The sequence below is a fragment of the Orcinus orca genome, chromosome X (assembly GCF_937001465.1).
Source record: "Orcinus orca chromosome X, mOrcOrc1.1, whole genome shotgun sequence".
Lineage (NCBI taxonomy): Eukaryota > Metazoa > Chordata > Mammalia > Artiodactyla > Delphinidae > Orcinus > Orcinus orca.
Genome location: NC_064580.1, coordinates 93,389,054 through 93,404,332, shown reverse-complemented (window position 1 = coordinate 93,404,332; position 15,279 = coordinate 93,389,054). Strand labels below are relative to the sequence as shown.

Genomic DNA, 15,279 nt, shown 5'->3' with positions numbered 1-15,279 from the left:
AATTATGTCAATACAGTTATTAAAAATTTAAAAAGTTATAAATGCCTCCCCAGAAGAAACCCCACAAAGCTTGAAATGATTAATTTTCTAAGAATATAGGCCAACTTTATTGTGTGGCATCACACACACGTACATTTGGCATATTGCCACAGAAGACTGGTTTGATAATCATGGTTCTGAAGTGTTACAAGCCAACTGTTTATTCTTAACATGTTTGGCAAAATAAAGAGATGCATTTAACTCATTAACAGCATCCCAAGAATGATACTGCCAAAGAGAAGGCTGAAGGAAAAGGTAACTTTAAAGCAATGAAACGGCCTTATGTCTTGGGTCATATAAAGATGGACTGACATCATGGTCTTTTTCTAACCTTATATTATCAGTGGTCAACCTCATTATTTACCTTGCTGACATTTAAAAATAATTCATGGTAGGTTCAGTTATATTATAATGGCAGCAGTTCCTCTCTATGTAATGAAATATGTAAATGTAAAGTTTTAGTTTTTATTGATCAAATATATCAATGACCATTTACATTAAACCTTTTTCCCTCCTAAATCCAAGCATATATTAAAAGTTAGCATATGATAACTAAACACCAAACACAAACTTTTATTGGAATATTTTATTTACATTTTATATTTAAAGAGAATCAATAGAAATCGGGACATATTTACAGCATTTCAAATCAGCGTACAAGAATGCAATGGTTTCATCCATTCTACATTTAGCCAACAAAAATACATGTCTATTCTGCTTTTGCCTAAATTCTGCTGGAATGTGTACTGGAAACAAAACTCTAAAACCAAAGATAAGCCACAGAGAATAGAAGTAAAGTGCATTTTTATAATAGCTCTATTTAACTTTGGTGGATGAAGCTTCAAACTTTTTATTAAGGCACCTGGAATTCTCCCCCTCCCCCAATTCTTTTTCAAACACCAAGAAAATGCATTCACAAAATTTATAGCTACATGGACAGAATTTTAGTTTACCTAATGTTATTTTAGCCCATTTAGGTAAAATGTAAACTCAATTTTCAAAGTCAACATTGTTTGGAAAATATTTTCTACAGAGTAATTTCTGTAGACAAATTCATACACAAAGATCAATTACCAATTTTTGTGTGACTTATTCATAATCATTTTCAAATAGTCTGCTTTTGAAAGTCCCATAAGTAAAGTTTGAGAAATAGTTATACAGTGTTTCTGTAAGTACAGTTTTTGTCTATAATCTTTTGTCAAATTGGTGTCACTAATATACCAATCAATCCAGTCCAGTCCATATTCTCTGATAAACTATGCTTGACACTCATATGAAGTATATTTAGCCCAATTTTAAAAACAAAAAATAGTTAAAATGAATATTTTGCTTTAATCTTGTTCTATCAACTTAATGTAGCTTAAATAGACATTTCATGAAGTACTAGCCTAAGTTTGCATTGTTTTTTACATTACAATTCCAGATCAATATAAGCACCTGGAGGAAAACCCTGACACATATAGCCCAAGCTAAAGTAGTATTATTTTTAATTAAGATACTATCATAAAATAAAGTGATTACAGCTACTCCACATTTTAAAAGCAACATGTTTTTATAAGAAAATTGTTATAAATGGAAAACATGACTACTTGACAAGAGTTTTGAATGTTTAAAAATGTTGCTACACTATTGAGAGGAAACTTGCCTATGAAAAACATTATATAATGAGTTTGTGGAAAAAGTTAATAGGTTAAATATTTTAAGTCATTTAACTATAGCATAATATTAGTCATCTCATCACTTTCAGTATCATTCTTATTAAGTTATTCTAGTTCATTAATAGCAAACTAGGCCCTGATTGGCAGTTCTGTTATTACTAAAGGTTCAAGTTTTCTATTGACACAGATTTTATGATTTAATTTCTCGAACAGCAGTCTCTCGAGGAGTTTCATCTTCTTCAAAGGTTGGGTTGTCAACATGAGGGACAACATCCACTGCCATGGAACTTGCTTCATGGTTTACCAGCTGTAGATTTTCATCTTTAAAGAAATGGTAATTTTAGGATGATTTCACCCCTCTCTTCTTTAAGACAAAATTCAACACACGTCTAAGAAGCCTTACTTATCTAATTCCATCATACTCTGATTCTTACGCTCATTCCCTGTTCCTTTAATATGATTTGTGCTGCCTTACATAAAGCACATATGGCATTATTTTAATTTACAATTACAATTTTATTGATTCACACGTGTGCTTACTTGTACCTAGATTATAGCATCGTTAAGAGCAAAAGTTATATCTTCCACTTCTCTATTCTAAATGTAATAGCTCTTAAATCACACTTCAATCACCTGGGCACTTTAAAAAATTACCTATGCTATGCATAGATATATAGACAGATAAATAGATAGATAGATAGATAAATAGATGGATGGATAGATAGATAGATAAATAGATAGATAAATAGATAGAGAGAGAGAGAGACAGACAGACAGACAGACAGGCAGAATGACTAAAAAAAATCAACCAGGAAGTTGTGGGGGGCAGGAGTTCCCAAAATGGAATGCAAATAGTAACAAGTGAATATAATTATATTACAGATGAAATACATAATCATCCCGAAGAGAGTGGGAAAGAAAAGAACTAACCTAAGTAACTTTGGAAAATGATACTTTGACTATATCCTATAAGGCTAAAACCAAAGAACTACACTCGTTAGTGAAACTGTTTTTCACAGGGGTGTGTTAGCAATGTTGAAACTTAGGTGTACTTTAGGATTGAACAAATAAGTAAATATATTGTGGATAATAACAACCAGGTTTCTCAATGTCAGAGAAAGGAGTTACAAATAAGGAAAGGGGAAGGCTAGAATAAACTCTGTGGTGTTGGACTGGAATCAGAAATATCAGTATGAACTAGCGGTTCTTCAGATAGATAGGTGAATGTAGATGTGTGTGTATATTTGTGTGAGTACATACACATATTTCCTAGCATTGTTCCTTGAAAGGGCTAATAGCAATGACACCCCAATAGCAATGAGCATACCTAGTGCCCAGATCTTGATTTCGAGGTACTGTTCTCCAATAAAAGCCCTCACCCCCTGTAGAAATAACTGATTCCAGGGCTAGGACAAGGAAAGTACAAGATTAATCTAGATTCTAGCCTAGGGATCAGCAAACTACAGCTTGCAAGCCAACTCCATAGCTAAGAGTGTTTTTTTCATTCTTAAGAGGTTGGAAGAGAAAACAACCAAAAGCAACAAAGACCTATGGCCTTCAAAGCCTAAAAAAAAAAAAATGATGGGGCATGTTGAAAGAAAACAAACCAACTTGAGGGAGTTCCCAATGACCAAATCTAGGACAATCTAACCATGAATAAATCATGAGAATAATATTATGGAATAAAAGAAATATCTATGAGTCCATAATATTATAAATAAATAATTGAATAAATAAGTAGAGAAAGGATAGCTCTTCCTTAAAATAGAAGCTTAATTAATGTAGAAAGAAGGATGGAAAGAGAAAATCACCATTTGGCACACATTTCAGTAATAATTATTGTAAGCAAGAAACATCAGTGATTGATAAAATTAGTAGGTAAAAAGTATGATGAGAAACAGGATATTTGCATAGTCTCCAAGTGTCTCTCTATAAAATAATTAATAATTAAAAAGGGAAAAAGAATAACTTTAAAAGGAGAAGCTTGGCAGATGCCACCTTAACCAAGCAAACAAAATTAAAACCATTGGTAATAAGACATGGGCATCATGTGCCTCATTATATGATATGAGCCAGAGAAGGGCACAATATAATTTCTGTGGTATTCTTGCCAGAAATAGACAACAGACAATAAATTTAATCATTGGGAATCAGGAGACAATTCCAAATTGAGGGACATTCTACAAAATAACTAACTGGTGGCCTTCAGAAGTGTCAAAGTCATGAAAGAAAAAGACTAAGGAACAGTCACAGATTGGAGACGAAGAAGACGTAACAGTTAAATGCAAATTGGGTATAGAAGGAACATTCCCAAACACAATAAAGGACATACATGGGGACTTCCCTGGCAGTCCAGTGGTTAAGATTCCATGCTTCCACTGTAGGGGGCGTGGGTTTGATCCCTGGTCGGGGAACTAAGATCCCACATGCCACGTGGTACAGCCAAAAAATTTTTAAAATAATAAATAAATAAATAAAGGACATACTTGACAAACCCACAGTTAACAACATACTCAAGAGGAACAAGACAAGGGTACCCACTCTCACCACTCCTATTCAACATAGTACTGGAAGTCCTAGCCAGAGAAATTAGAAAGGAAAAGAAATAAAAGGCATCAAGGGACTTCCCTGGCAGCCCAGTGGTTAAGACTCCGTGCTTCCAATGCAGGGGACGTGGGTTCAATCCCTGGTCCGGGAAACTAAGATCCCACATGCCGTGCAGCATGGCCAAAAAATTAAAAAAAAAAAATTTAAACAAACAGAAAAACGGCATCAAAATGAGAAAGGAAGAAGTAAAATTGTCTGTTTCCAGATGACATGACCTAGAGAAAATGCTAAAGATACCAACAAAAACTGTTATAACTAATAAACGAATTCACTAAAGTTGCAGGTTACAAAATCAACACACAAAAATCAGTTGCATTTCTATACACCAGCAATGAAATATCTGAAAGAGAAATAAAGAAAACAATCCCATTCACAATAGCATCAAAAAGCAATATAATACTTATGAATAGATTTAACCAAGGAGGTAAAAGATTTGTACTGAAAACTATAAGACATTTATAAAAGATATTGAAGAGGGCACAAATAAATGGAAATATATCCCACGTTCATGGATCAGAAGAATTCATATTGGACTTCCCTGATGGCACAGTGCTTAAGAATCCGCCTGCCAATGCAGGGGACACAGGTTCGATCCCCGGTCCGGGAAGATCCCACATGCCACAGAGCAACAAAGCCTGTGTGCCACAACTACTGAGCCTGCGCTCTAGAGCCCGTGAGCCACAACTACTGAGCCCACGTGCCACAACTACTGAAGCCCACACGCCTAGAGCCCGTGCTCCACAACAAGAGAAGCCACCGCAATGAGAAGCCCACGCACAGCAACGAAGAGTAGTCCCCGCTCGCTGCAACTAAAGAAAGCCCACGTGCAGCAACAAACACCCAACACAGCCAAAAATAAGTAAATAAATAAATAAATTTATTTAAAAAAAGAAATTCATATTGTTTAAATGTCCATACTACCCAAAGCCATCTGTAGATTCAGTGCAATCCATATCAAAATTCCAAATGCATTTTTCACAGAAGTATAAAAAAATCCTAAAATTCATATGGAACTACCAATGACACTGGATAGCCAAAGCAATCCTGAGAAAGAGGAACAAAGTGGGGAGGCATCACACTTCCTGATTTCAAACTATACTACAAAGTATAATAATCAACGCAGCATGGTACTGGCATAAAAACAGACAAATAGATCAGTGGAACAGAATTGAGAGCCCAGAAATAAACTCATGTGTATGAGACCATGTGTATGAGATGAATTAATATTTGACAAGGGAGCCAAGAGCACTCAATGGGGAAAAGACAGTCTTCAGTAAATGGTGTTGGGTAAACTGGATAAATATGCAACAGAATGAAACTGGACCCCTATCTTACACCACTTAAAAAATGAACTCTAAATGGATTAAGGACTTAAAAAGCCAATATCAACAAATGGGACTACATCAAACCAAAAACCTTCTACTCAGCAAGAGAAATAATCAAAAGAATGAAGAGGCAAGCTACAAAATGGGAGAAAATATGTGCAAACCACATATCAGATAAGGGGTTAATATCCAAAATATATAAGGAATTCATACAGTTCAATAGCAAAAAAGCAAATAATCTGATTAAAAAATGGGCAGAAGAACTGAGATATTTTCCCAAGGAAGACATACAAATGGCCAACAGGTATGTGAAAAGATGCTCAACATCACTAATCAGGGAAATGCAAATCAAAACCACAATGAGATATTGCCTCACACTTGTTAGAATAGCTATTATCAAAAAGAAAACAGTTAAGTGTTGGCAAGGATGTGAAGAAAAGGGAACTCTAGTGCACTGTTGATGGGAATGTAAATTGGTACAGCACTACGGGAAACATGTATGGAGATTCTCAAAAAATTAAAAATAGAACTACCATATCATCCAGCAATCCCACTTCGGGGTATATATCCAGAGGAAATGAAATCACTATCTTGAAGAGAGAGCTGCACCTCCATGTTCACTGCAGCATCATTCACAATAGCCAAGACACAGAAATAACCTAAGTGTCCACTGACTGATGAACACATAAAGAAAATGTGGTGTGTGTGTGTGTGTGTGTGTGTGTGTGTGTGTGTGTGTGTATATATATATATATATATATACACACACATATGAAACAATGGAATATTATTCAGCCATGAGAAAGAAGGAAATCTTGCCATTTGCAACGACATGGATGGACCTTGAGGGCACTGTGCTAAGTGAAATAAGTCAGACAGAGAAGACCGATACTGTATGATCTCACTTATATGTGGAATCTTAAAAAAAAAGCCAAATTCATAGAAACAGAGTAGAATGGTGGCTGCAAGAGGCTGGAAGGTGGGGGAAATGGGGAAATGTTCGTCAAAGGGTACAAGTTTCCAATTATAAGATAAATAAGTTCTGGGGAATCTAACATATAGATGGTGACTACAGTTAACAATACTGTATTAAATACTTGAAAGTTGCTAAGAGAGTAGATCTTAAATGTTCTCACCACACACACACACAAAATTCGTAATTATGTGAGATGATGAATTTAACTAATCTTACTCTGATTATATGTCAAGTATATTTCAATAAAACTGGGGAAAAATGAGAAAAGAGGAAATGCAATGTGGGATCCTAGGACAGAAAAAGGACATTAATGGGCCAACTGGTGAAATTTGAGTAAGATCAGTTTAGTTAATAACATTTTATCATTTAATTTCCTGATTTTGATAATTGTATATGGTTATATAAGATGTTAACATTTGGAGAAGTTTGGTGACGGGTATATAGGCATCCTTTTTACTGTTTTTGAAACTTTTTTATAGTCAGGCTGAAATTATTTCAAAATTAAAAAATAACCTGTGCTTGGGCCCCACATCTCATGGATTCTGATTTAACAATTCTGGGGTAAAGCCCAGGCATTAGTAATGTTTAAAGTTTCTATGGGTGATTCTAATGTACAGCCAGGGTTAAGAACTAGGGGCCTTATTCGGTGGTTCCCAAAGTGTGGTCCCTGGACAAGCAGTATCAGTATCACCTGTAAACTTCTTAGAAATGAAAATTCTCATGGCCCACCCCAGACCAACTGAGTCAGAAACTGGTGGTTGCCCCTCTGTTTTAACAAGCCCTCCAGGTGACTCAATGTATGCTTACGTTTGAAAATCAGTGCTCTGATAAAATTCAGCACAATGATGGAACACACAGGCATGAACTAATCAATTGTATGTTTACAAAGTTATTTAAATCACAACTATCACCATAATAATCAATGGTTAATAGGCATAATGCCCAAACTATTAATATATAATCATAGATAAAATTAAATCTATTCTATGTGGTCACTCATTCAACACTTAATTTGAGTATTTACTATGTGGCAGGCAGTCTGTGCTAGGTGCTTGGGTATACGATAGTGAATAATAAGACACTGTCCCTACCCAAAGGGACTTTTTAAGGTTTTAATACAATTCACTGCAATAAGTGCAATGATAGAAGTTCTACCGAACTAGACAGTCCTAGACAGTAGGACCACACAGGTGAGTCAAAGGAAGCTTCTCAAAGGGGAGCAAGTTTTAAAGGAGGAACAGGAGTTGGACTGGGCTTTCCCAATTTCTTGGGGGAGGAAGAGTAGAAGGAATGGGCAGAGAGAAGATAGTGGCTCAAACTATGACTGTTGAATTAAGGTTGGAAATTAGGGGATGGTTTAGAGGAAACATGATATTGAATCAGTAGGAAGGGGAGAGGGAAGGATCTAGGATCTACCTAAGTTTCTGGTTTGACGCACCCGGGTAGGTGTTACTACCATTCATGGAGATAAAGAATACAGGAGAAGGAACATGGATCATCATTTTATTTGCTTCGCAAATTCTCTGCAAAAACTGTTCTGCCTTCTACCCTCCCCCACAAGAATAGAACACAAAAAAAGTAGGTTGGGACTTTTTTCTTTTTTTAAACTGGTCTGACAATAAACTGAATTATCCCATACACTCAGGCCTCCCGTATGGCAGGCAAGAATTCTACCACTGAACCACCAATGCTGCTAAACTGAATTATCCCATACACTGTCCTTTATCTTCACTGAATTCTATTACCACAGTTACAGGAACCAAAAATTCATCTGGGGCAAACAGACAATGATTATCTATTATAGGTAGAACAGAGCACAGATTATTAAGATTCTTATGACTACTTTATACTCTAGGAAATGTCCAAAGATTAGATTACAACATGAGGTTTGCGTTTGCATGATGGTATTCCTCGTGACTTCTGTAGAAATGGTATCTATGCAACTGATAAGCCTACCAAGGACAAAGGTTCATGTCATAGGAAGCTGAAACTTTTACAAGTCATCTTGACATTTCATTTTCCTTCTACTTTTATGCCAGAATTAGGTTATCTCAAAATGAGGATAGAGGAAAAACTATCAAACCAACAAAAACCATGAAAAAGGTGGAAGTTAAAGAAAGGGAAAGTAATTTGTACATGGGTTTTCTCTAAGGAAAAAAGTAACAGAATTCCCTAAAATCTCTCTACTGGTATGACATTACTAAGTTGCTGATACTGATTCACATGAATTTTGAAATTAATACATTCAATTTTACTTTCTACAGTTTGTTCACTTCATGGCAAATAATCAACAGGTGGCAGCACATCATTCTTAAACACAGTTTCTGATCTGTGCAAAAAATGCGTTCTGGAGAAGTTGTGTATAAATCAAGCTTTTGGAAATTAAATTCTGTTTTATAATTCCAGGAATTCTTTATCTTAAGTTCTGATTGATATGCAATAAACAATGGCTTCTAAAGTTGAAAAGTTTCTCCCTTAGCCTAAGTTAATAAGCCAACACTTAAATGCATTGGAGAGAAGCTTTCCAATAAAAAAATCTTTTTCTTCTGTGAATAATCCCCACTCTTAATGCATTTCATCTGTTTCAGGTACATTTGAATGTGTATATTAAGTTAAGGTAGGGGTGCATCCTGCATTGCATCATTGTTACTAGAAAAAACCTGGAATGTGTTAATGGATGAATAGAATAAATGCTAAAAAGCAGGAGTACTCTGCCTGGCGTCTAATCCCCAATGGATCGTTTGTGGGGCACTCACTGCCCCTCAGCATGGTGCTTACTTGCTGACTGCACATGTTCCTCCAAAGGCGGTTCATCTGCGCCCTGAACTGAAGCATATCCCGACGATGCAGTTTCACTGCGATTATCCTCTTCATGAGGAGAGGCACTATTGGATGCTTCGTTGGATGCCGGAACTTGTAAAGACACTGATCCATCTTCAACATCCACCTGCGGAAAGCATTTAAACACATTAAGAGGCTCTCAGAGTATACGTTTTTCCTTGACGTATCATTACAAAGTTTCTTCATAGGTGACTTATTAGAGCAATGCTTCTTAACCTTTTAAACCTACAATCCATTTTTGATGATCACAAAAATTTCTTGCAGGTCCCAGCCAGAGCAGTTGGAGTAATTGGGTCCAATGGGGTGAAAGATGTTACAGGCAGATTGCCATCAATATCTGACATGTTTATCTGGGTGAACACTTCATAATATAATGCCTGATACAAGGAAGGCACTCAAAAAACATTCCTATGCTGTCTCCTAGGGGTTTTGAGAATCACTGTCGTCTGTATATCTCCTCAAGTCAGGAAGAGTTTGTTGAGCTTGACTTTCTGTTGTGTGTACTGTGAAATAGGTAGGTTTTTTTTTTCATTTACGAAATATAACTTAATATTTATTATACTCTCTCAAACTTTACATGCTCAGTTAACAACAAGTTTGATTGCTATGCAATAGTAAGAGAGTTAAAAATAGCAAGGGGTATCAGAAGTCAGTTGGGGTCATCACTTCCAATTCTGACCAAATAATAAATACATTTGAGGAGAGGGAAGAAGGAGGAAAATGGAGGTGGTCCAACATGGTACTTCTCTGTCACTATGATGTAAGTAGGTCCAATTTTTGGTATAAACCATAAGTCTAGCACATTATGTAGCTAAAAAATAAGGATTTTTTTCCTGAAAGCCCAGATATATAAATAACACACTGCTTAAGTTCCTTCGTATAAATAGTTTAGCAATATTTACCTCAATTCCCAAAGCTTTGAGTATGTCACATTTGCACATGGGGCAAGTCCTGTGTTCTAATAGCCATGGGTCAACACATGTCTTATGGAAAATATGGCTAATGAAGGAAACAAACACATATTTTGGTTATCAGTTGTGAACTAGCAACACTTTGCCTAATATACTAACGGGTTACCCTATAAGTTTACTTAGTCTTTTAACGGATGCCTTTTTTTTTCTTTTAAACACACTATTACAGAAACAAAATTTGGAAATTTCATAATACGGTACTTTTAAATATAGCCTCATTACTCTAGCTTCATAAAAACTATTTTCAATACCACTTACTTGAAAAATTGCTAAGATGTTACCTGACCTAAGGTTTTGTTCAGTAATTCGGATCTTAATTATTTTGTTATTCCCTAACTATAAAATAGTACAGTTAGTCATTCTCAATAATATAGTACAATAAAGTATTGACTGTAACATAATTCCGATACTTTAGGCAATGTGATAAGCTCCAAGAATGCCACTATTTAATAGCTAAAAGGAAGAGTGTTAAGAACAACTTCCGGGAGACGGATAATAAAAAGCTAAAGAATGAAGACTTCCAAATAGGTGCTCATAAATTGATTTTATTTTTTTCTCAATAGGATTGGTAGAATTATTTTGAATTAAATAATCCAGTACCACACACACACACACACACACACACACACACACAATTAAATAAACAGTGATGCTGGCTAGGTTCTTAAGTCTTTTACGGAACTAGTTTCCAAATTGTACCAGATTATGGAAATATTGTATAATTAGTCTTATACCACTTCTAATGACATTAAAAATAAAGCAATCACCTATATTTAAATGAAAAGAAGTTAAAAATAAACACTTTCTTTACATCAAATTGGAAACATTTGAAATAGTTTCCCCCACTACAATCATTTTTGTAAGTCAGCTATTCTTATTGACGACAAAAAAGAAAATCAAACTTACTTGCAGGTTAAGATGCGCACCAAATCATTAGGTTTATATAGTTCAATACACACAGCGCAACTATCTCCATCAGGGCCAATTTCCTAAGAGCAAATAGTTATTGTTATTCAGATGGATAAGAAAAATACATTAAACTACAGAGCAAAATCAGAATATACATGTATTTAATAAATTACATAAATTCCTACAGAAGAAGGAGCATCACATCACTAAAAGGACTGTTTCAATAAGCAGTTTAAAATTATCTAGACTTAATTGGAATCTAAAAAAAGAGTCAAACTCATAGAAAGAGTGAGTAGAAAAGTAGTTTCCACGGTCTGAGGAATGGGGGAAGTAGGGAGAAGTTAATAAAAGGGTACAAACTTTCAACTATAAGATGAATAAGGTCTGAAGATCTAATGTAAAACATGGTGACTACAGTCAATAACACTGTGTATTATGTAATTGAAGTTGGAAAATAAAATAAAATATTTAGACTTTAAAAAGTAAAAGAAAGGGGCTTCCCTGGTGGTGCAGTGGTTAAGAATCCACCTGCCGGGTTTCCCTGGTGGCGCAGTGGTTGAGAGTATGCCTGCCAATGCAGGGGACACGGGTTCGTGCCCTGGTCCGGGAGGATCCCACATGCCGCGGAGCGGCTGGGCCCGTGAGCCATGGCCGCTGAGCCTGCGCGTCCGGAGCCTGTGCTCCGCGACAGAAGTGGCCACAGCGGTGAGAGGCCCGCGTACCGCAAAAAAAAAAAAAGAATCCACCTGCCAATGCGGGGGACACGGGTTCGTGCCCAGGTCCGGGAAGATCCCCCATGCTGCGGAGCAGCTAAGCCCATGTACCACAACTACTGAGCTTGAGCTCTAGAGCCCGTGAGACACAACTACTGAAGCCCGCACACCTAGACAACTAGAGAAAGCCCATGCACAGCAACAAAGACCCAACGCAGCCAAAAATAATAAATAAATAATTTTTTAAAAAAGAAGTAAAAGAAGGAAGTTCCTTGGTGGCCTAGTGGTTAGGATTCCGGGCTTTCACTGCTGTGGCCCGGATTCAATCCCTCATTGGGGAACTGAGATCTTGCAAAGCCACTCGGTGCAGCCAAAGTAGGTAAGTAAGTATATAAGTGAGTGAGTGAGTAAGTGAGTAAGTAAATAAACAAACAAATAAATAAATAAAGTAAACGAATAAAGTCCTGCAAAGCCACTCAGTGCAGCCAAAACAAACAAACAAATAAATAAAGTAAAAGAATAAAGTCAACCAAAGAGGAACAGTACAAAGAGAAACATGTAGCACTGATTTAAACCTCTTCCTGGTTTTACAATTTACACAATGCCACAAGTTCTATGGCTATGTTTTTCCATTAAAATAAATTAAGGTATAAGTCACATGCAATAAAATTCACTCTAAATGTTGAGTATACAGTTTTTCAAGTTTGGAGAAACATGCAGTCACTTAATCACCACCATAGTCAAGATACAGGATAGTCCTGGTACCCCAACAAATTCCTCTATACCACTTAGTAATTAACCCCTCTGTAATTAACCCCTCCTTTTATCGCTATCTTCTGCCACCCACTTATCTGTTTTTCAGTGCCTGTAGTTTTGGCTTTTCCAGAATATCTTATACGTGGGATTGTGCCTTATATAGCCTTTGAGTCTGCCTTCTTTCACTTAACGTAATGCATTTGTGATTCATCCATGTTGTTGTATGTATCAGTAGGATTCCCCCTTTTTTATTGCTAAATAGTATCCCATGCTATGGATGTACCACAGTTTTTTTTATCCATTCAACACTTGAAGGACATTTGGGTTCTTTCCAGTTTCTGGTAATTATCAGTAAAGCTGCCATGAACAATTGTGAACAAGTTTTTATGTGAATGAGTAAACATCTAGCAGTGAGATTGCTGGGTTCTTTCGAGAGTGTATATTTGACTTCATAAAGAACTGCCATTCACTCTGCTGTACAGCAGAAACTAATACAACATTGTAAAGCAACTATACTCCAATAATTAATTAATTTATACACACACACACACACACACACACACACAGAACTGCCAAACTGTTTTCCAAACTGGCTGTACATTGCATTCTCACCAGAAAATGCATGAGAGTTCCAGTTGTCCCACATCTGGTCAGCTCTTGGTCTTAGCCATTCTAATAAATGTGCTGTGGGTATCGCATTGTGGTTTTAATGTGTATTTCCCTAATGACTAATGATGTTTAGCATCATTTTATGTGCTTTTTTGCCAGCCATATACTTCTTTGGTAAAATGTCTGCTTTGACCATTTTTCCACTAATAGCTAATAGCTTTTTTTTTTTTTTTTCGGTAGGCGGGCCTCTCACTGTTGTGGCCTCTCCCGTTGCACAGCACAGGCTCCGGACGCGCAGGCTCAGAGGCCATGGCTCACGGGCCCAGCCGCTCCGCGGCATGTGGGATCTTCCCGGACCGGGGCACGAACCCGTGTCCCCTGCCTCGGCAGGCATACTCTCAACGACTGTGCCACCAGGGAAGCCCTTTAATAGCTTTTTTAGCATCTGCCTTCTGTCTGTTCTCTTCTTGAGTTTTGAGAGTTCTTTATATATTCTGAATACAGTCTTTTATCAGATATGTGATTTGCAAATATTTTCTCCCAGTCTGTGGCTCGTCTATTCAGTCTCTTAACAGAGTCTTTCAAAGAGCAAAAGCTCTTAATTTTAACAACTTTCTCTTTTTTCTTTAATGGACTTGTTTTTGGTATCATATCTAAGTAATCTTTGCCTAACCCAAGCTACAAAGATATTTTTCTCCAAAGTTTTCTTCTAAAATTTCATAGTTCTAGGTTTTATATTTAAGTCTGTGAGCCATTTCAAGTTAATTTTTGCAGAGGGTATAAAGTATGGATTGAGGTTCATTTTTTTTTGCCTATGGATATTCAGTCATTGCGTATGGAGAGCCAACAATTGGCTGCCCTTTCTTCTTTGAATTGCTTTTGCACCTGTGTCGAAAATCAATCGACCATTTATGTGTGGGTCTATTTCTGGACTGTCTCTTCTGTTTCAAAGATCTAAAGGTCCATCCTTTCCCTAATACCACGCTTTCTTGACTACTGTAGCTTTAAAATAATTCTGCAACTCAGAAAATGTGAGTCATCCAAATTTGTTTTTTATCAAAATTGTTTTGGTTATTCTAGTTCTTTTGCTTTTCCAAATAAACTTAGAGTCAACTTGTCAATTCCTACAAAAGATGCAACTAGGATTTTGATTGAAACTGCATTGAATCTATAGATCAGTTTGGGGAGGAAGTGACATCTTGACGACAGAGTCTTCTAACCCATGAACACGGTATATCCCTCCATTTCTTTAGGTCTTCTTTGATTTCTTTCTTTCATTATGTTTTGCCCTTTTCAGCATATAGATCTTGTACATATTTTGTAAGATTTATACCTAAGTATATAATGGTTTTGGTGCTATTATAAATGGTATTTTTTATTTCAATAAGTTCTGTAGCTATATTTTTATTGTAGTACAAACTTCCATAGCTATTTTTTGATACGTGTTTTATACATCAATGGTAGTTTTCAATTGTGCTAAATCTGAAAATGGATGTTCAAGTAGAGTTGTACTGAAGCACTGTAGTAATTTCCTGTTGCTGTAACAAATTACAATAACTTAGTGGCTTAAAATGACACAAACTTATACTCTTACTGTTATTGCTCATGGCCCCTTTCTTGCATCACTGCAACCTCTTGCTTCCATTGTCACATCTCCTACTGCACTGTAGTCAAATCTCCCCTTTCCTCCCTCTTATGAAGACACTGTGATTATACTTAGGATCCACCTGGATAATCCAGGATAATCTCCCCATCTCAAGATCCTTAACTTAATCACATCTGCAAAGTACTTTTTGCCATATAAGGTAACATTTACAGGTTCTAGGGATTAGGACCTAGATGTCTTTGGGGGCCATTATTCAGCCTACCTCCAGC

The 15,279-nt window shown here is 36.4% G+C and overlaps 1 protein-coding gene across 2 annotated transcripts in view; it reads right to left on the bottom strand.

Moving 5' to 3' along the window:
• Window positions 1–610: 610 nt before the first annotated feature.
• RNF128 (ring finger protein 128) overlaps window positions 611–15,279 on the bottom strand; it is a 99,004-nt gene continuing 84,335 nt past the window's right edge. For both annotated transcript variants that reach the window (XM_004281501.3, XM_004281500.3), the window contains exons 4-7: window positions 11,324–11,406; window positions 10,349–10,445; window positions 9,384–9,552; window positions 611–2,018 (exon numbers count right to left, since the gene is read on the bottom strand). In XM_004281501.3, the coding sequence (XP_004281549.1) occupies window positions 1,888–2,018; window positions 9,384–9,552; window positions 10,349–10,445; window positions 11,324–11,406 (480 nt within the window). In that variant the 3' untranslated portion in view covers window positions 611–1,887. The remainder of the gene's footprint in view (window positions 2,019–9,383; window positions 9,553–10,348; window positions 10,446–11,323; window positions 11,407–15,279) is intronic.